Below are 20675 nucleotides of genomic sequence, written 5' to 3'. Positions count from 1 at the left end.
TACATTATACATAGAAATGCTAATTCCCATGCTGACCTTACTGTACTACTTACAGTAGTAACAGTAGTACTACTTACAGTACTACCCTGACTGTACTACTTACAGTGACTGAGATAGTGTTGAGACAGTATATGTGCAAATCCAGAAAAACCCCATGTGTTCATGGTTACAAACAGAAAGGGAGGAAAAAACAAACATACATCTGGACAGAGGAGTGGAGGGGTCAATATTAGCACTACAGAGATAATCTCAGCCTACCAGCTGACCTCTCACTGCCAATATTTTGTAAGTAGAGAGAGGAGGCCTCAAAGAAGTCTTCTCTTTTGTGTCCCAACATTTGGAAATTACTTGACTGGTTTGGGTTTTTTAAAATGCAGAAGCTTGAAAAAAACCACAACATTGCATGCCTATCTTGACTGAGAACACACTGTTGCAAATATCGGCTTAAAAAAACCCACAATCCTTTAGATAATCCGCCACAAGTCCTGATTAAAAGTGGATTTAATATTATGAAACGAAGCATAATTGTTCAAGACGACCTTGAGTAGTTTCTTACACCCCTCTGCTCCATCAGTGCAGTCAAGATGACAGCTGCACTGTCAAATGTGTGATATGACAGGCTGCTAGCAAGGTCTCTCCAAAATATTTTCCTCTATGAAGTAAAACAGATGCTTACAGTTCTTCCAAACCACGCCTGTCTCCTGTTCTATTTCAAACACACACTGAACACACATCATGAAATGGAGTCAGCATTTAATAAGCATGAGCTGTATCGATGGCTAATCCAACAAGCACACCTCGAATACATGCATTTTGTTTCCTCTGCTTAAGTCATCACCGATTTTATGTCCAGGAAAATTAAGGTACACAGGCCTAAAAGTGGTTTTACGATAACAGGGGCACTATTGCCACCTGCTGTCAGAAAGGATTCACGGCATCTCATGCCACCTCATGCTTCCCAACTGAGGGAAGTCAGTTTTTGAAGAAATCCAACTTGGCAGGTGTTTCCTTGTAGACTGCTAGTTTTCTGTAGAAACACACGCAAAAAAAGGGCCAGGGTAACCATGGCATGAAGGGTCAGTAATCACATTGGGGTCAGAGATAATAAATGAGTTCAACAACTGATGCACAAAGAAATAAGGAGAACACACTGGTTTAGGTGAAACAGACACTGTCCTGAAAGCATCAACGCTGAAAACAGACTTGGAAATAAATCCAGCTACCAAAGACCATCAGGTTAGATAAGGCTACTAAAACATCTACCTTGCCCATTTATTATTAGATTTTCAGAAGACAGACTATGCTGAATCCTGTCAGAGGAGAGGCCAGTAATTTTGTGTCAGGGTATTTCCTAGAATTACAAAATGGCCTACTTTGGAAGGAACCATCAAAGACCATCTAATTTAACCCCTCCTCGCCATGAGCAGGGCCATGTTTCACTAATCCAGGTTGCTCAACTTCCCTCCAATCTGTCCTTGAACACTTCCAGGGATGGGGCATCCACAACTTCACTGGCAAAACCATTTTGGGTAGTTAGGTATCAGATACCTAAAGATCATGCACACTCATCTCATTCCACTCAGACTTCTGTGGGAGCACAGAATAACAGGAAAAGTCTAAAAGCATAGCTCTGAACCTCAACATGTGTGTCTGGTGCTTCAGCTGACAATCTGTTCGTTTAAGTAGCCTTTTCAGTGCATTGTTCCAGTGGAAAGTACATTTCCTTCTCTGCTGTTTTTTTAATGGCTTCTCAGTAAGTCACTGAACACTCACATCCCACTGCTTGAAATCATCACTTGATTATCATTACCATGCAGTGCCTATCTGTTTGCAGTGCCTGGCCATATGGCAGGCTTAGTGGCAAAGCTCTCCTTGAGGCACACGAGGCTCAGGCCTCCATTCCACCACCCAAGGCTCTCGGCTCGCTGGAACCACACACCATGTGGCAGGATAACATCCAGGTGTCTGAGGCACATTTCCACCCAGAAGCCATCTCCATTAGCTACATGAGATGCCTGTGAGAACAATGCTGGAACTTTGCAATGAAAATATTTCACCACAATTCATTTCCCCTTCCCAAAGCACCCTAGAATAAGGAAGAAAGTTCTTCCCTAATATGTGTCTGCAGCACTGCCAAACCATTTTTTTTTAATGCTTAAGCTTTGAGTTATACTAATTATACCTGAAATATTTTCCAAGTGCATTCCAACCACCCCTTCTGCAGTGCAATTCTGAGTGAGCCTCCCCAGTCATAACCCTTGGCCACATGGTTACAGCAAATGGTGTTTGACTGAGGCAGCAGCTACAGCTCTCCACCTAAATTAAACCACACCTACAGCAGTACTTGCCTTCCATTTCATTCTCTTGAACACTGTCACTATACACAGCCTTCTCATCCAAATGAGTATTACACTACAGGGAAGAACAGCACTGAAATGAAATTAGACCAAAAGCAGAGGGCAAGTTTAACCACATCTACTGCTCACCAGCCAGGCTTAAAGCATTTTCCACAGAAAGCAGTAATAAACTCACTCACAGATGTCACAATTGGGCATGACCGATTCCCTCAACTATTAACATTGACTTTCCTGATGAGTAAGTGAGGACTACATATAAATTAATCTGGGGTTTTACACACAAGTGTAATTGTACCAACTGTAAAATAACTTGAGAAACCTTTGATTAACACCACAGTCTGCTCACAGTAAAGATGAAAACCAAATTAGCAACAATTTGTTAGCAATACTGGTTCTATTCCTAGAGGAAATTACAATAGTGTAAGTTACACAGGCAGATGCCAGATGACTCCATACAAGGGATTTCAATACAAGTCTTCCATTTTCCTATCTGTACTCTGGAGATAAAACATGTAAGTTATATTTACAAAACATTCTAATGGCCAGAAAACTCATTAAGAATCCCCCGGTATAATCAACCATTTATGTTTAGCTCAACTGAAAAAAAAAAATCCACAAAAATCAATACTATAAAATGTAAAACTCCAATGTCAAAATGCTATAAGCAACTTAAGGGCAGATTTTACATTTTGTTTCTTCCATATTCAATAGCAGGAACATTTGAGTTAAGGGACTTCTTTTCATAGCAAATTATTGAAGAATAATTTCAAATGAGCTCCAGAATAAGAATTACTGGTCACTGTAAAATAAAAAGGGGGAGAATAAGTACACACACAATACCAGATCAGGCTCAGCAACTGACTCAAATACCTTCATAATATTCAGACAGGCCACTTCTGAAATAATTTCTACTTCAGAAGTTACAAGATGAAACTTCTGTGTGATAAATTAAGTTGCCAAATGAAATGGATTAGCAATCAGTGAAATTGCCTGATGTCAGATCTGTTCCAGATTCGAATCCATCCTTTTTCCCCACCTGTTCATTAAGCACCAAGTTCAAGGCAACTGCAGTGACTGATTGAGCATTAACGAGCTGTTTGTGTGGAAAGGAAGAGTTCAGTCCCTATCTATACTTACACACTTGTATAAGCATAATTCACTGATAATATATTCAGTTCCCAGTATCAATACATAGCTCTTCTACCTTGATGTGTAATTTTGAGCTTGAGAAAAAAAGGGACACCTCATTAAGTTAAACAGTCATATTCAAGGTCAAGGCCAGGAAATTATGAATCTTGAAGAAAATATGTGCTATCTCCAGATAAAAAAGCAGGATAAAGTTATTGCTGTGACACAAAAATGCTGAAACATGGTTGTGAAGTCAGAAGCCTGAGGGAAGAAAGGCATATTTCACTAGGAAAGGTGAGATTCAGTATGAAAATATCTATTTCATCCTATAAATCAAGTCATGCAGAAGCTTCAGTGAAAACCAGTCTTGACCTTGATTTGCAACAAGCAAATCAAGCATAGTGTATTTAAAACTGAATATTTTCAGTGTCACATACATTCAGTACTGGGACAGGGAGGTACAGCAGGACAGGCATTCCAAACTCTTGCAAATTTGATTAAAAACTCAGCTGTAACTCTCTCTCTGGAAACATCTCTGCCTCTAAAAGCAACCAGGAGACCATTGCCTCCACGCACCTTCCCTCGGCTGGCCCTGCACACTGTGCCAGGGAAGCTGATGAGCCTGTGCCTGCCAAACCTGCATTCCCAGCTGAGGCAGCTCTCTGCACACAGGCACATGTGTGATGCTCTTCTTCTTGCTCTTCTTCTTATTCTTCTTGAGCAATGTCAAACTCAGTAACTAAATTCCAGCATCAGGGTTAATAAAAATGGGACATAAAGAGTTGTTTACTTACATAGTTGTTTACTATGTTAGTCACCAAGTCTTTTCTCTCTTTAGCAGAGGAAGATTTTAAATCACATTTGTTTTCTCACATGGAAAACATATTCAATTTAAAAATTAAGAGTTTCTTCCCCAAATTTCTGAGTATTAGAAAGTATTTCAGCACTCAAACACAGTTTAAAGGGAGACACCTAGTTGCTATAACTGTAGCAACTCTCTAACTGCAAATTTAGATGCAATTCTACAGACCTATAAACCATAATATCTAATTGAATAGGCATGAACATCTTCCTTTTTCCTGAAGATTAAAGGTTTATGTTCTCAGTACCATACTTTTGTACTGATACAAAGAATATTTTTCAAAGATAAGAAGAAGTATTATCTCTTCTAGTGTTCTGCAAGTCATCATCCTCCTCCTCCCTATCAGATAAAAATAAGGAGAATCCTTTTTTCCCCCTAACATAATGGTTTCCCCTTGATCTTCCTCCTAGTAAAAACTCCCTCACAAGCATATTAGTACATGTCTCCTTATCTTATAACTGCACAGTAAGATTTATTAACAGGTAGGAAGGAAGTGACCTGAGGTCAGTAGTGACCTCAGGTCAGATGAACTGCTGCTTAAGGTATATGAGGCACACAGACATCCCTGTCCCACCCACTCCCAAAATACCACTCCAGTACCTACTTCAGATAGTTACTGCATATGACATAAATAGTGACACAGCTTTCCTTATTAAAAATGAAGAGGAAATGTAGTCCCTTACTGCTCAGTTGGTACTACAAATATTAGGAACAAATTTTTTTTTCAAACCTTACTCAGGTTTTTACTGCTTATTTCAGTATTTGGGATTGCCAGAGGGACTAAAGGGCCCCTCTCTCCCCTCCCTAGATACCACAGACACACCACACCCCCTCCAAGCTCTGTTCTGATGATTTATTCAGATGTTGGCTAATTGTGGTTATCTGGTTTCCAAGTGCTTGAAGCACTTTTGGCATCAGGATGAAGTGACATCCGGGAACATTTAATATGTTAAAAAGGCCAGTCAGCACAGATTAATGCAGTAAGCACATGCCTCAAGGAGAGCCTGTTTACATTCTTACAGGCTAATAAAAAAGCACAGAGGAGGACATAGCAGTAAAACTAAGATTTTCATACAAGTCTTACCTGAATCCTTTAAAAAAATGTGTGAAGGAAATGGCATAACATGACACCTTAAGCAAAATATCAAGTTAAACTAATACCTGTCTGCAATGAAATTGGCAGTAAGGAAGTTTTAGGAAGCCATTGTGTAAGGAAAAGACATTTACAGGGGTAGATAATTGACATCAATTTTAGCAAAATCGCACATCAACTCCTTTTTTCACTCCTTTCTCTCTCACAATGCATCTCAGTTCCTCGCTCTAGTCTTGAATGATTTCAAAGAGGCTGTTGTGATGTTTCTCAAAAGAATAAGCAAACTATACGTGAGGTATTTTAGAAAGTAAGCAACATTCAGTTTGTCTGCTAAAAGTCTAGGATAAAAAAGGAACCTTTTGTAGGAGTGTTCATCAATGATATCCTGATATTTAGCTACAGAAGATCACCATTTATGTCTCATTCCCTCCTTACATATTTGACAATACACTTTTTTTTTTGCCAATATGTTTGCATCCAAATCTGGAGACAATCTGAACCACCTGGAACCCTTCCACAACCCCAGAATTTACCAGACCATTCCCTTTACTTCAAGCATATTTAGATCTTCACGTAAGTCAATGTAAACATTCAACCTGTATCGTCCTGTGGCTTCAATTTGGATATGACTTGCTGTATTTTATACTATTTATTACAGGAGACAGTTAATGGAATTTCTAAATTCATAGAGAAAGTCTCCAGAGAGTCTTTTCCTCCCTCCCTAACCCAGGGCTTGCAACAGATAGGAGGGAGTCAATCATTAATATTTGGGGTAGTCAAAAGGCATTAAGTATAAAAAGAACTTGCACAGATTTACCTCCAAAAAACCTATCTCCTATTCCATATTCAACAGGCTGCATTTTATTCAATTTACATACAGAAACTGGTACTGTGGCTACTTACTGCTTTATGTCTTTGAGGCTTGGATAACTTCAGCTGCAGAAGAAAAAACAATGGAGTTCTTTGCAAAAGCATCATATGGTGCAGAAACATGGGTTTAGATGCCATCTAAGAGACACTACAATTTCACTGAAACTGTTGGATTTAAAAAGAATCCCAGCACAGCAGATGTTTTGCATAAATAATATGGATCTTGAACCACAACACCTTCCTCATGTAGCTTTCCAGCTATCCTCAGCAAATCAAAGGCTTAGACTTAATTACTGCATTGTCATATAAAGAGCATATGGTTTTTCCAGAGTAACTGTAGGTTAGTATTTTAACCTAAACTTATTAATATCTCATAATAGTTAACATATTATGCATTTTAGGAACTATAGAAGGTTAATAACAAATTAGAAGAATCTTAAAAATCCACCTGTACCAATGGCCTGGCCCTAGTGCTCCTGTTTTGTTTCCATCTGATACACCAAAGTATCACTTTATAAACATGTTCCAATCAATAAGTAGCTTTGCCAACATCTAATCTGAATCTCCCTTTAAGCCCTAATTCAATTTACAGATGACAACAGTAAAAACAACTAAGCTTTCTAGATACTTTGAGTGTTTTGAACCTCTTTAGGTCTTTCAGCCTCAGTGTGTTTTGAGAGATCTTTAAACCTTTTCTCAAAATTGCGTATCAATATGCGATTGATTTGATTTTTTTTTTTTTTTTTTTTCCTCCTCAGAGAGAGGCATTTCTCACATGGATGGCAGGCAGATAATAGATTTATAGGCAGATAATATCATTTGCAGTCTGGGATATAGGTTTTTTGGACCTTTCAGGACAATTAAAGGGGGATTTAAATCAAGAAAAGTGAAGTATTCCTATTCTAAAGCTAATCCGTAACTAGTTCCAGCCTGTAATTCAAGGGAGGTCTATGAACAAAGAGAAGCTAAATATAAAAGGTGGAAAATATGCTAATATTGACTTACTGTAAAGCAATAAAGTAAGGAAGTCTGCAAAGGCACTACTGGAAAATCCTCTTAAAAAAAGAATGAGGACAAAATATTAAATTATTCAAGTTTCAGAGGTCTTGTCAACACAGTGAGGAGAGGATCATATTACATGGATGCTACTGTATTGTTTGTTATTTAGGAGAGCTTTTCTGCCTCAGTAAACTAGAAGATGAATTAAATTTTTTAGCACAGGAAAACCAGCCTCATGGAATGCAAAAATGCGTTTTTCAACCTTTGGAATGCAAAAATGTATTTTGAAATGGCTAAGGATTCCATCTGTACCTTCACAAAACCCATTAGCAGATGTCCACAGGTCAAGTGGGATGGCATACAACCAAACAGTGAAAGAGAGTCTGTTCACTACCCTCTCCACTGTGTGAGCAAACATTCCTGTGCTCTTTGCAGACATGAAACAGTAACTCCACACGGCATTTTCCTCTGATAAGCAAATGCATCCATTTTAGCCATTACAACCCTGGGAATCTCAGAACTTAATTCCATCACACAGAAGATACTGCAGCACATTTCCTTCCAAGAAATGAATACCACCAAAATTAGTTCTTGAAAATCAATCAGTGCCACTCAAGTATTAGGGGGGAAAACTTTTCAGCCTCAGGCCACACAAACCACACATTCTTTTTTGGTGTGGAGAGTGCAGGCAAGATTTGGCTATGAGCATGCGTATAGGGGTAAACCTTCCCACTGGTTTTTTGCCAAAAAACTGAACTAGTTTACTACAATCTAATACACTGATGAATTAGTTGCACAGGCATTTCCCTCTTTTTGTCACAAGATGCTACATACAGTTCTTCACCTCGACTGCACACATGGAGACATGGTCACTGAGCAAGAAGAGGTACTTAAAAACTTAAAACTGTAGATCATGGCCAAAAACTTGAAACATACAACCTCCCAACAAGAAAGCAAATACGAAAACCACAAACAAAATTCTGTTTTCCTATCACCTTGTGGTTAAAGTTCTCACATTACCTAGCCCACAAGTGGCTTCATTTATAAAAGCAGACTGGGTTAACTGCATTAACTTTGTAACAAAAATGAGCCTTCTACAATGCAAAGTGTGAAGTCTTAGCTAACCAAGTTAAGTCAAAAGATGGACAAAAGATCATTAATTTTTTCATGGTGACCCTGCTATAAAAGTTTCACAACAATCCCTGCCACAGTAAATGCACACAGGGTGAACAGATACAATATGAACGAACTGGGGGGAAAAAAAAAAACATATTTTCAACAGATTTCCACAGGACTCACCAGTTTCAGGCAACTTTTCAGAGTTCACACTTGTACCATGGAGCTGTAAAGGATTTTCAAGACACAGCTAGATAAAATATTTAACCACCTACCAGCATTAACGATGGCATCAACCTCAAGCAGCGTAATGTCACCTCTATAGAGAGAAACTTTCTCACTCAGACTTTTCTTCCCTTGCACATCTTCCTTAGCGTTTTCACCTACAAGCCAAGAAAGCAGAAAAGCCAGGTTATAAGTGTGGGTCCAAGGTCATTGTTTACAAGCCCTGAACAGGCAGCAGTACAGTGACACGACTCCTGCCAGACTGCAGTTTCTTTCAGTTTCACCTCGAGAGGGCAGCGGTAACCCACAGAGACACCAGCACTGCCCTAACATCAAGTGCTTGCTTGTTACTTGTTTCCAAATACAAACTAGTGAGAAGCGCTGAATCCTTATCCACATACTGTTTGGTTACAAAACTGTAGAAACATACACATTTTTGGAGTGGGATCCATCAAGTAATTTTATTTGGTAATCATAAGGGTGTAAATTGCAAAAACAAATTAAGGAATTAAGATTACCCTCCTAACAAGAATAATAATTTCTCCAATCTAGAATTATAGCAAATGAGTACAAAAATACATAAGCACACCATTTGCAACAGTTCCAAAATTCAGAAAGACTTCTGAAGACATGTAGCCAGACAACAAGCCTGAAAAAAAATCCACGCAAATTTTAAACTTGGAGCTTTGTCACCTTAAATTGCTCAACTAGGAGGACGCAGGTGGTGAAGACAACATACACTAGGCTTGCAACAGATTTGTTACTAAATAATGTTACCACAGGTCCCTTATTTCTGTAAACTCTTGAATTTGCATCCCCAAATCACTTCATTTATATCTGATTCACTCTACAGAACAGCTCAGTTACCTCAAACCCTTGCACAAACATACTGCCCAAAGCTTCACCAAATTAGAAACGCACGTCACCAGAAATGAACTGGAGGGAAGATTATGAAATTCATTTCTACTATTACTTTTTTAAAATTCTTTCTAACACAAGTGTCAAGAAGCTTGAGTTCATCTATTTGTCTCAAATCTTCAAAACAAGTAGAGTTTGTTGAAAAGCAAAAAGAGTCTTCAATATTTAGTGAGAAAGTAGAAGCAGTCCAAACAAATTTGTTCCTCTAGTCTTACCCTCTATTTCCATCAACTCAAGAATACCAACTTGGACATGTCAGCAATTCCTTCCCAAGCACCAGAGAGCACATCCCCAAGCTCCTGAGTCCTGTCCCACAGTACCAAGACAGAGCAGCAGGCTGAGAACACCACACGCTCAGACCCTCTGGCCTGGCCTTGCCTTGAACATTCCCAGCCTCTGGCTGCCAGGCAACAGCCCTGTGACATCGCAGCTGATGCCACCACCTGGCACAGAGCCCGTGGGCACAGCTCAGCTCGGGGTCGGGCCCAGAGAGCGCAGCTCCCAGCTGGGGCAGCTGTGCCATGCTCCGCCCGGGGCTCTCCCTGCTCCTGGGGCTCTGCGTGGCCTCGCTGCTCGCCAGCACGCCCAGAGCTCTCAGCCGTCCCCCCAGGAGCGCGGCCCGGCTGCCTGTGCCAGCCCGGGGCGCGCAGCAGCCGGGCCCCGGCACGGGCCGTGCCGGCCTGTGGCCCCTGCAGCTGCACTGCTGCACCTTCCTGGCCCTGTCCCTGCTGCTCGCCGCGCTCTGCCTCGGCTGCAGCCTCCGGAGAAAAGCCCAGAGGCAGCGGAGAGAGGTGAGGGACGGGCACCGGGCAGGTGGGATGGTGCCAGGGGCCGGCAGCTACAGCCTATAGGGTGAGCAGGAGTGCCAGCCCCTGTGCAGAGGAAAGCCTGGGCAGGCACCAAGGGTCCTCTGCCTCTTCCCCAGCCCCGTGCCCAAGCCCAGAAGCAGAGGTTGGGCTCAGCCCTCTCCTTCCAGGAGGAAACAAGGACAGGCTGAGCCACCAGAACAAGACAGACCCTGCCCCATATCCTCTCCACCCAACCTGCAGCCTGGGGCAGCCCAGCCAGGCCCCAGGAGAGCCCAAGGGGGCCCAGCCCCTGCAGCCCCTCCGCCCCTCTCATCGTGCTCCCTGCCCTGTGTCTCGCAGGAGAAGAACTGGACACGCTCAGCCTGGCCCAGGACCTGCTGCCTGGCTGACTGCTCCCCACTCAATGAGGAGCTGATCGGCCGCCAGAAGGAAAACTCTGCCTCCATCAAGGGCTTCCTGAGGCACCTGCGCCAACGCTGCCTGCAGGGGGACGCGCTCCAGAGGGGAAGGAACAACCAAGTGTGGAAGGACTTGGACGAGGAGGCAGCGCTTTTCTCTGATTGAGAAAACAACACCTGCTAGGAGAATGGAGCAATATACTGCAAGATTACTCATACAGATTTCATTATTTTTAAAAATTCATTATTAAATAAGACAGCTTTTATTTCTGTTTTAACTTTAGTCTTGCAAACAAGTTGGTTGTTACTCTTATGAGAAAGTGAAGTCAATGGCCACTAAATCATCTATGCACACACACTCACAAAGGATGAAGTAGATCCTGGTACATCCTTTCTAAAATATGGGGGTTTAGGCTATTACTGACAACACACAAAAGCGGCAACACTGCTGTAGGTCCTCCTCTTGTCTCCTCTGCCCCAGCCTCAGTAATACATTACAGCTCAAAATCTTCACCAGAAATAGTTGAACATTCATGTCCCACCCCGACTTTTTCCCCTCTGGATTCAGCAGTCATCTTCTACCCCTCTGCCTTTACAATCCAATTTAATTTACCTCTTCCTCATAACATGATCCTTTGGTCCTTCAGTCATGTACAAAACATCTCAGAGTCCACAGAGCCACAGCTTCAAGTAGGATGAAGTTGATTACCTGAGCTCTTCACACCAAATAGAGAAAATAGGGAGTTCTAGCCCTCAGCTTTGTTTACAACTCCTTCCAGATCAGTTGTAAAGAAAAGGGCCTTTACAGCTTACACAAGGGTAGAAAAATGCATTAGATGGAGTTTGCAAAAACCACACTTGAAAAGAAAATGGGTAAAGTTCATCTGAACCAAGTGAATATGGGACTGTCACAACATCTCACTAGAGGGAGCCCCCACCCAGGACATAAATTTACTCAGCTGGTGCAATGGACAAGGATGGCACAAACCTACCGTATTGGATAAACAGCCCTGAAACTCAATCACTGCTCAAATAGCCTAAGTTTAAAAGTCTGATACACTTTAACGTATATTAATTTTTAAAATAGATCTCAAGCTTCCAATTACAGAAATCCCTACAGCAATACCAAAGAGCTTACCACTAAAGGGAAGGGAAAAACCTACAGCTTGAAGAGTTTATTACAAAAAAAAACCCCACTACATTTGCATTTTAAAATGACTGTTAATGAAAGAGTAGAGCACACACAAAGCAGTAAAAATAGGTACCGAAGCCCCATAGTATAAAGTGATACCTATGGCAAAGCAAAAGTCTCTTGGCACTCTATGAGCAAAGGCCAATAAGAGAAGAAATCAAAGAGAGAACAAGTGAGAAGAATTGATGGCAGCAAGGCACACAGACTCACACTGTTATAAGGGAAGTTTGTTAAACAAGTAACATCACACGTTTCTCTTCAAGTTCATAAAAACAAGTAGCAGACTGGATTGCAAGTAAAAAAAAAAAGCTGAAAATAGCAGAGTTCCATCATTTCTAGTCAGCTTTAGACTCCACAGCTGAAAGAAGTAAATTCACCCCAAGTTCAACAGAAATAAATTTGCCCACTACCTCATCCCTGCTACAATAGCTACTAGTAGAGATGCATCCCCACAAGGAAGGCTTCTCTAGGAGAATCTGGAAAAAGAACCTGAGCAAGGGACAAGAATCACATTAACCCCAGACAAGAGGAGCCCTTCCTGGAAGAATCCTCAGCAAATACTTGACTGGGACACTAAACCACTTTTCTTGGATTGCTGAAAACACAAAGGAAATGAGCGAGCTTTAGGAGCGCATCTGACCCTGGCGGAACGCGCAGCAGCAATTCTGCTACACACTCTGTGCTTTTTCCCTTCAGTGCCTTTTCTTTTTTTTTAACCTCAGGCTTTGTTTCCACAAGTTTCCTGTAGAAACTACAAATTATGAACTATTAGCAATTACTAATCTCACATCTAACAGAATTTCCATTCCATTTGTTTCTGCATAGGCTTATGGAGCGTTAAAAAAGACAGATTGTAAGACCTGTAATATTATGTGTCTGCTTCTACTCCTACTAAGCGTGGATGATTGTATAGGAAAGGCAATTGCTTATCTAAATCAAGATAAGCATTATTTCCATATGTTCCATCACCAGGGGAAAAGCACTCACAGATGCACTGTACGACTTCAAATTTGTAGTACAGATTTGCTCTATCACTTCTTGGACTTAAACGAGATCAGAACCTGAGCACAAGGAAGAAACATCTGTTGCAGACAAATCACTTTCTACCCAGCCAAAAACGCGCACAACATGCAAGTCAAAAGCACTTGATGATGAACACCAACACCTTCTCCCTGGCTGCACACTCTGCCAATATGGTCTGTTTCAGCTAATTACCAAGTGGCATAATTGGATTAGCTGAGGACAGCAGCCAAGTACCAAACTCTGGAGGCAAACAGACACCATGAATCACAGAATGGATGTGGTTGGGCGGCACCTCTAGTGATCAAGTCACCCAGAGCAAGTTGTCCAGGACCCTCTCTCAGCTGAATTTAAAGTATCTCCAAAGACAGAGATTCCACAACCTCTCCAAGTAACCAGTTCCAGTGTTCAGCTATCCTAAAAGTATATGTGTAGCTTTGCTTTTTAATGCTCAGAAAGAATTTCCTCTTTCAATTTGTGCCTTCTACCTCTTGTCCTGTGGTGGTGTCCTTTGAGGGTCCCCAGAACAAGGGAAGAGATGAGACTCTTAACTCCATGTTTCAGAAGGCTGATTTATTATTTTATGATATTATATTTAACATGTTATACTAAAACTATACTAAAGAAAGAGAAAGGAGACATCAGAAAGCTAGAAAGGAATGAATAATAAAATCTCAGGGCAGACTCAGAGAATCCAACACAGCTGGCTGTCATTGACCATTAATTAAAAACAATTAACATGCAACCAATCTAAGATGCACCTGTTGGTAAACAATCTCAAGACCCCATTCCATAGCCATCAGATAGTTATTGTTTACATTCTGTTTCTGAGGCCTCTCAGCTTCTCAGGAGAAAAATCCTAGCAAAAGGATTTTCATAAAATATGTCAGTGACATTGTCCCGTCACTGTGTACCACAGAGATGAGTCTGGAGAGATCTCTTTTACACTCTGTGTTTATAAACACTGATCAGATCCCACCTGGGGTATCTCTTCTTCAGTTTAAACTTCAGCTCTCTCAGTCTCTCCAGGCACAGGAGATGTTTTAATCATCTTTGTGGCTCATCTGGTGCATGAACTGCACTTCCCAGTTCTGCACCACTGACCAACCTCCTGAGCTCACACTTTGCCCCATCTTCCAGGGCAGGAGGTCATGGTATCTCCTATTCAAGGTTCTACAGGAGGCATGAAATATCCCCCATCTGAGGGGCTATAACTCACCAAAAAGCCCCAAGCTCAGTCGCTCAGGCCAGGTTTAGCATGGCGATAGGGCTACAGCAGCCCTCAAACAAGGTTCTAAGTGTGAGCCTTGACTTTTCAGCCACATTTAAATGGGGGCCATTGAAGACATTTACACGTTACAGACAGAGTGGCATACCATGAGAATTGATCAAAACAGCCAGTCCCTCTGAACAACCCACACAACACTCGTGCAAAATGCAATTTTCTTGTGTTACAAGGTCTTGCATAGTCCTTAAACAACCTTTTTCTCAGTCTATCCCACACAGCTCTCTAAATCCCCAAAATAACAAAGCTGAGAGGGAAAAAAACCCTTGAAGTCTGGGAGAGAAAGAGGTAGAAGGAAAGGAGGGAGCCTGCCTTTTTTATGAAGTTTTTGTAAACCGAGAGAAGACTTGGTATGGAAAGCTAAAGTACCAAATAACAAAGTTTGAGAAAGGAGTAACAACAAATGAGGAGAACAAGAACAGGAATACATTCCCAGTTCTAATTTGTGATGCACCCTTATCTGCAGGGACATGCAATTGTCAATTCATAAATCAGAGTCTTCTCACTTCAGCAGCGTGCACATTGACAGCAAAGACATAAGTAGGCTGAGACCCTTGGGTATTTGTGTGTTTACTTGGAGAGTCAGCATCCAGCTGTTCTGGTTGCTATGCTTGCTGGAGATTTCATGATTTAGGGTCCATGGAAAAGGCTGCTGGTTCAGCTGTGACTCAGAAGGAGATGTGCTTTGTCTGTGTGAAGAAACCCTCTCTTGTTTGGTTGGTTTTGTAACGCTTCAGAGGTGTTCCAGACCTTGTAATGATATCGTGGAATAAAACTGCTTTTGGATATGGTATTTTGCTAAGTTCTTGCTCAAGGCCTGATTATCAGTACCTCACTCCAAGTGATACCAAGAACTTCAATAGAGATTCTTCTCAGTGAATGGCAGCTTGAGTTCTACTGAAGTCCATCAAATGGTCAGCCAAGGTCACACGGAGGCAAGAACTACACTGCATTGCCTCAAACTCAATTCCTACTTTATAACCTTCCTCTACTACAAAAAGTTCATAATTAACAATGGAAGTTCAAAAATGGAGACACAAACATATGACACTGCTTTAGATCACTGTTCATTGCCCCATGAGGATGTTGATACTTGTCTATAAAACTACAGGACTACAGGTAATTCTGCTTCACTAGATTCCTCCCAAGACAAAGCAGATCCCTTTACTGAAAGAGCTGTGTTTTGGCAATATCACAGCATTCATACAACTATTCCTAGTGTGCTCAAGCTGATCCAGTACCACCTGGGGTAACTATGAGCCTTCATCCAAAACATACCACCAACAGTGCAGCATTCCTCCGCTTACCTTTATAAACTGTCTGGAAAAAATTACTTTTCATGACCAATCAGGTACTTAGTCCTCAGCAGCACCTGTTTTACTTACCAAAATGTGAGAACGCATTTAAACAGGTGAACACATACAACATCAAGGAGGATTAAAATAAGTTTATAGTGGGGAACCACAACTTCATTGCTTTCATTCATTAACTTATAGAATAAATTGTCTGACAGCTTAATATTTTCTGCTTTTTTCATTCTCTACACCATTGCTGAGCAACGACTTCTCTAGTTGAGTATTACAGGCTTTTGTAGTACTTGAAGTAAAGCCTGGAAATAAAATGTTACTACCAGAAAACTATGAAACTTGTGCAGAACCATCAGCAAATATTTCACGGCATTATCATTCAAAAACCTCTCTGCCTGACATAGAGTGACAGCTTACCAGGTGGGAGTACCAACTTTAGTTTTCTAGTATTGGGACAGGTAGGTAAGGGTTGGGGTTTAGGATTTTTTCCTTTTGTTCTTTCTCTCAGGGAATTTTTGCCCGTATGTTGCTAGGAGACAAAAATGACCAGGTTCTTGAGAAAGACAAAATAAGCTGCCAAGCTCAGGGGAGGGGTGCAGGTGGCTACTCCCTCTCTTTACTTGGGGGTTCCTGTGGGAAGGGCAGAGGTATCACAAGATTTGGGCTGGGGGAAGGGTTGGGTGCAGCTCCTAGCTTTCTCTTCTGCTCTTGGAATTGGGAAGGGAAACAGCCTGCAGTCACTGTGGGAAAAATCTGCTACCACTGCAGGGTTCTGTTTTCTGCCTTCTCCTACCATGAGCGGAGTTCTGCTCATAAGAGTGGCCACTGCACTGGGGCCTTATGAACAGCTGACCTCACTAAACAAAGGACACTTCAGCATCTGCCCGGATGCCTTGGGGAAATCCTGGGATCTCTGAGCCCCTTCACCCTCTAAGGGAGCCTCTGCTGGCTGTGTTCAAGAGCCAGGCAGCTACTGCCCAGCCCCGCTGTCCTTCTGCCAATGCTCTTGAGTTTTTTGCTACTGTAGCCACACATCCCCAGCCTGCTGGGACACCACAGCCGCAGAGTTTCTGACACATCTCCTTTACCATTCCAGAATTCTGCTCGTCCCTGCCATTCCAGCTTGCTGTTTCCAAGTTTCCTGCTAGAGCTCATTTCGCTATCAGGAGGGACACCATGACTGGCTGCCCTGGGAGTTTGTAAAGGAAACTTTATTCCCACCTCTTTCGCCAGCCCGCCCGCCATTGCCGTGTGAGGGGGACACGGCCGAGCCCGCGCCGCAGCGCCCCCTGCAGGAGCGCGGGGGAATCACCGCACCCACCCTGCCCGGCCGTGAGCCAGCAGCGCCCCTGCTGGCTGGGCCCAGAACTGCACCTGAGGGGAAAGCGCTGCAGCCGAGAGAGGCCAGGACTGGGTTTGTGCTTCTGCTGCCACTGTTGTTGTTTGTTTGCCTTGTTATCCCTGTACTAGTATCCTATACTATCCCTACACTAGTAAAGATGTATTATTCCTTTTCCCATATCTTTGTGTGAAAGCCCCATAACTTCAAAGTTATAATAATTCAGATGGAAGGAGGGCATATTCTCCATTCCAAGGGAGTTTCCACCTTCCTTGGCAGACACACATCTTTCAAACCAAGGTGCAAAAGGTGATGCTTTTTACATGGAGATATTAGGCTTAGGGGTAGCTCTTACCTTGCAGCATTTTCTTTCCCCTAGCCATGAGATATCACATGTAATTTGCTACACTGAAGAACACTGGAGGTTCAACCCAAACAGCAAGGGACAGAGGAACTTCGAATACTTGAAGACAACTCTACCACTACTCATTTGTGTTGCAAGTCATGCTTGCTTCATTCAAAGACTTAAAAAATGGACTTTAATACAAACTCTCAAGCATTTACAAACTCACTAGCAGTCAGCAGAAATATCTAGATCTATCTTCTTTTATGTATCTACCTAGAAATCAAAGATGCAGCAAATCTCAAAGCCTTTAAGTCAACATAAGAATGTCTGTGTACATCACCTATTCTCCTGGATTTAGTTACTTGCAGTACACTTACAATTCCTTTCCCTATAAGAACACTGGTGAGAACGCAGAAAGATGGGAAAAAACAGAAAGGAACTCTACTTTTTCTTTAAATATGACTGACCCATACTCTCAGTGACCGCTACATGAAGTCTGGGGTTTGTTTTCAGTGGATATAGAGTCATTAGGAAATCCCACCAAAGAACAGCACTGCAACACACAATTCATGGGTAGGCAAGCAGTAGAGTACCTTACACAGAAAAGGTTGCATTGAGCACACAGGAATAAATCCAGTGCAGGCTGAACTTCAACTACAAGTCACACCTGTACAGCAAATGAAAAACACAGAACTTGGAGCACCTTTACAGTCTAACCAGCCATATCAAGGAGATCATCAAAAAAGCCCATAACTGCACAAACAAGCCTTTGTGAACAAGCAAAGGGCAGGATAACACAGGGAGATGTTTTAAAAAAAGACAGAGGTGCAACTAGTTTCTTCATATCTACACTTTCTTCATACCTACTCTGCATTAGAGATGCAAAAGACTGTGTCTTTTGGACAGGAGCCTTTGGGTAAACTCTAGAGAAGTCTTTTCCAACACAACATTTGATGACCCATTCCCAGGGAAGCTACTAGTGCAAAGGTGCTTGCAGAGAACTACTTCCACTCTCAGAAATAACGTATTGGCTACATCAGCATGAAGGCTGAGAGGCTTCATTTTCCAACATATGCATTCTATAGCATCCCATCCCGAAAAACCAACTGAAAATGTTGGTAAAGACTGTTGTGACACATTTCTGCAAACATGCCAAGTCAACATGCAATAGACTGCAAGTCTCAGGACAACCTCGGTGCACAGACACTATGCGTCTCCCTCACACTGTACACTGAAATAGAAAATACTTCTCAATATCACTTCAATGGTTTTTAAAGCTGTGCAAAATCCAAATTTAACATCCTTTACTGGATTGTTAAGCCTTTTCTCCACCACAGAAGAGCATTTTCTGGGCATTAAAAAAAAAATAAGCAGCACTTCCTACAGGGCTGAGAAATTTTCTCTCAACTCATTTTCCAAATACACATCAGCTAGATGTCCTCATATGGAGAAAGCCACGTATTACTTCACAGAGTAACTACTAACATTTAATGCTTGGACTCAATGAACTTAGAGGTCTTTTGCAAACTTAACAATCCTATGATTCTACACTACAATTATTCAGACCCTCACTGGCTTTTTAAGAGACATTTCTTCATGTTGAGCATGTGGAAATGAATCAAAAAAGGGCATCGGAATAAAAAAGGGAATACTGAATTAAAAAAGGGAAGCCAGGCTTATGTTATTTCCAGTGACTAGGTTTTTAACACATGTGTAATCAAGTGTTCAACTGTGCATGAAGCAAATATAGTTAGATAACATGAAAGTTAGTTAGAATGATCCAAACAGAGCCTAAACTGCACCAGTGATCACCTAACCCCATCAAGGGAGTTAAAGCAGTATCATTACTTCCTTTTAGTGTGAGGTTAGTTTTCAAACTTGTTGCAAGCCTCCCACACCCAGAGTTGGGTGGCCTATCCTGTGCCATCACTCATTATGTGAAGAGCCAGGCAGCAAATCCTAGTTGAGGCAATAGTTCAGCACCTTCACAAATACCTGTCATATCTAAGCTACATCAAATTAAACCAAGCCATACCTGTCTAATCAAAAGAGGGCTCCATCTTCTGCAGAAGGACATCAGCTTTTTCCCCCTGCATTTGAAAATATCTGAAAGTCACAGAGTCAGGCAACAGATCCATGTAAGTGAGCCATGACAAGGGTACAATTTAACAGCTTGGTTTTGGCCTCAACCTAATCACAGGCACATGGCTTCTAATCAGGCTGGCACACTGGCTCACATCTGTCTGCAAAAGACTGTGAGGACATATGCCACAATCCATCACAAATTATAGATTAGGGCACTAGCCAAGCTACCATGCTGAGAAAAGCTAGATAACTTACTGAAATGGTCTTTGTAGAGCAATACATTAATTTGGGAGTTTGGTCCTGCAATCCCCCACACTCAAAAGAAGCTCACACTTGATATATAAAAAGAAGAATGGAAAAAAATAATAATCAAAGAAAAGACAGAAGCCTAAATATATAACCTGCTACTTTTTAAGATACGTGAAATTATCTTACTTAAGTCAGCCACCAAAATATTCCAAGCTGGAACCTACAATTTTTCTCAGCAGTTTCTGAGGAACAGCACATCCCAAGTTAAAGCATCACTGCTGCTAAAGCCGTCCTCCCTCACACCCAGACCGAGCCTGCCAGCTGACAGCACACTGCATCATCTTGACTTCCTAACTCTACTAAGTACTTCCTTAGGGACCTCTGTACAAAACTTCAGTGCAGTGACATTCAGCAGCTACAAAAAAAAAAAGGATTGTTGCTCATATTGCACAGGACAGAAGCTTGAAAGTTATTCATCTGGTCAAGATTCAGTCACTAGTAATTAAACATTAAAACTATTCTTTCTGGCAAAGATGTACCTAGCTTCCCTTTGTACCTCCACCTACTATCACTCTCTAAAACCCATCAAGAGCTTGCAGAGCCTCAATAAGGACACCAATTTATCAATTTGTTGTTGAGAGCAGCATTCTTTCTTATGGTTAACTTTTGCCCCTCAAGGAGCTGTCTGACACTGCAGATAAGAGAGCTTTCTCAGCTGCATGCAGAAGAGCCACAAAAATAATAATTCTATCCAGGACTTGTATAAGCTTAATGCTGTATGGAAGTTACCTTGTTAAAAAAGTCACAGAGCAGCAGCTTAAAGAGAAGTCATCATCTTAATTACATCAAAGACAAGTGATTTACTTTCTTAGAGAGAGGATTAGCTACACTGGATTTTGTGTTCCTAATCTATGTAAACAGACCTGAACTTTTTAATAATCATCATCTCATACTTGCTGAAAGCAAGAAACTTTTTTGTTTTTCCCAAAACCACTTTAATGCAACATCTCTTTGGCAGCTAATCCATCCTATAAAGGTTACTCACTTGAAGCTCACCAGAGAATTACAAGGTCAACT

At 41.7% G+C, this 20675-nt stretch overlaps 2 protein-coding genes across 5 annotated transcripts in view; one reads left to right on the top strand and one right to left on the bottom strand.

The window, feature by feature from the left end:
- MACROD2 (mono-ADP ribosylhydrolase 2) overlaps nt 1-20675 on the bottom strand; it is an 851553-nt gene that overhangs the window by 819439 nt on the left and 11439 nt on the right. For 3 of the 4 annotated variants that reach the window (XM_077176111.1, XM_077176112.1, XM_054629913.2), the window contains exon 3: nt 8701-8808. In XM_077176111.1, the coding sequence (XP_077032226.1) occupies nt 8701-8808 (108 nt within the window). Of the gene's footprint in view, nt 1-8700; nt 8809-9783; nt 9945-20675 lie in introns of those variants that run through there. The other variant, XM_077176113.1, reaches the window with a different exon arrangement.
- LOC143693636 (uncharacterized) lies at nt 10058-10968 on the top strand. Its single transcript, XM_077176114.1, has 2 exons — nt 10058-10359; nt 10717-10968. Exons 1-2 carry the CDS (start codon nt 10090-10092, stop codon nt 10939-10941), a joined length of 495 nt encoding a protein of 164 aa, XP_077032229.1. The 5' UTR covers nt 10058-10089; the 3' UTR covers nt 10942-10968.

This window comes from Agelaius phoeniceus, chromosome 3 (assembly GCF_051311805.1).
Source record: "Agelaius phoeniceus isolate bAgePho1 chromosome 3, bAgePho1.hap1, whole genome shotgun sequence".
NCBI lineage: Eukaryota > Metazoa > Chordata > Aves > Passeriformes > Icteridae > Agelaius > Agelaius phoeniceus.
This window is presented reverse-complemented; position numbering and strand designations above follow the sequence as displayed.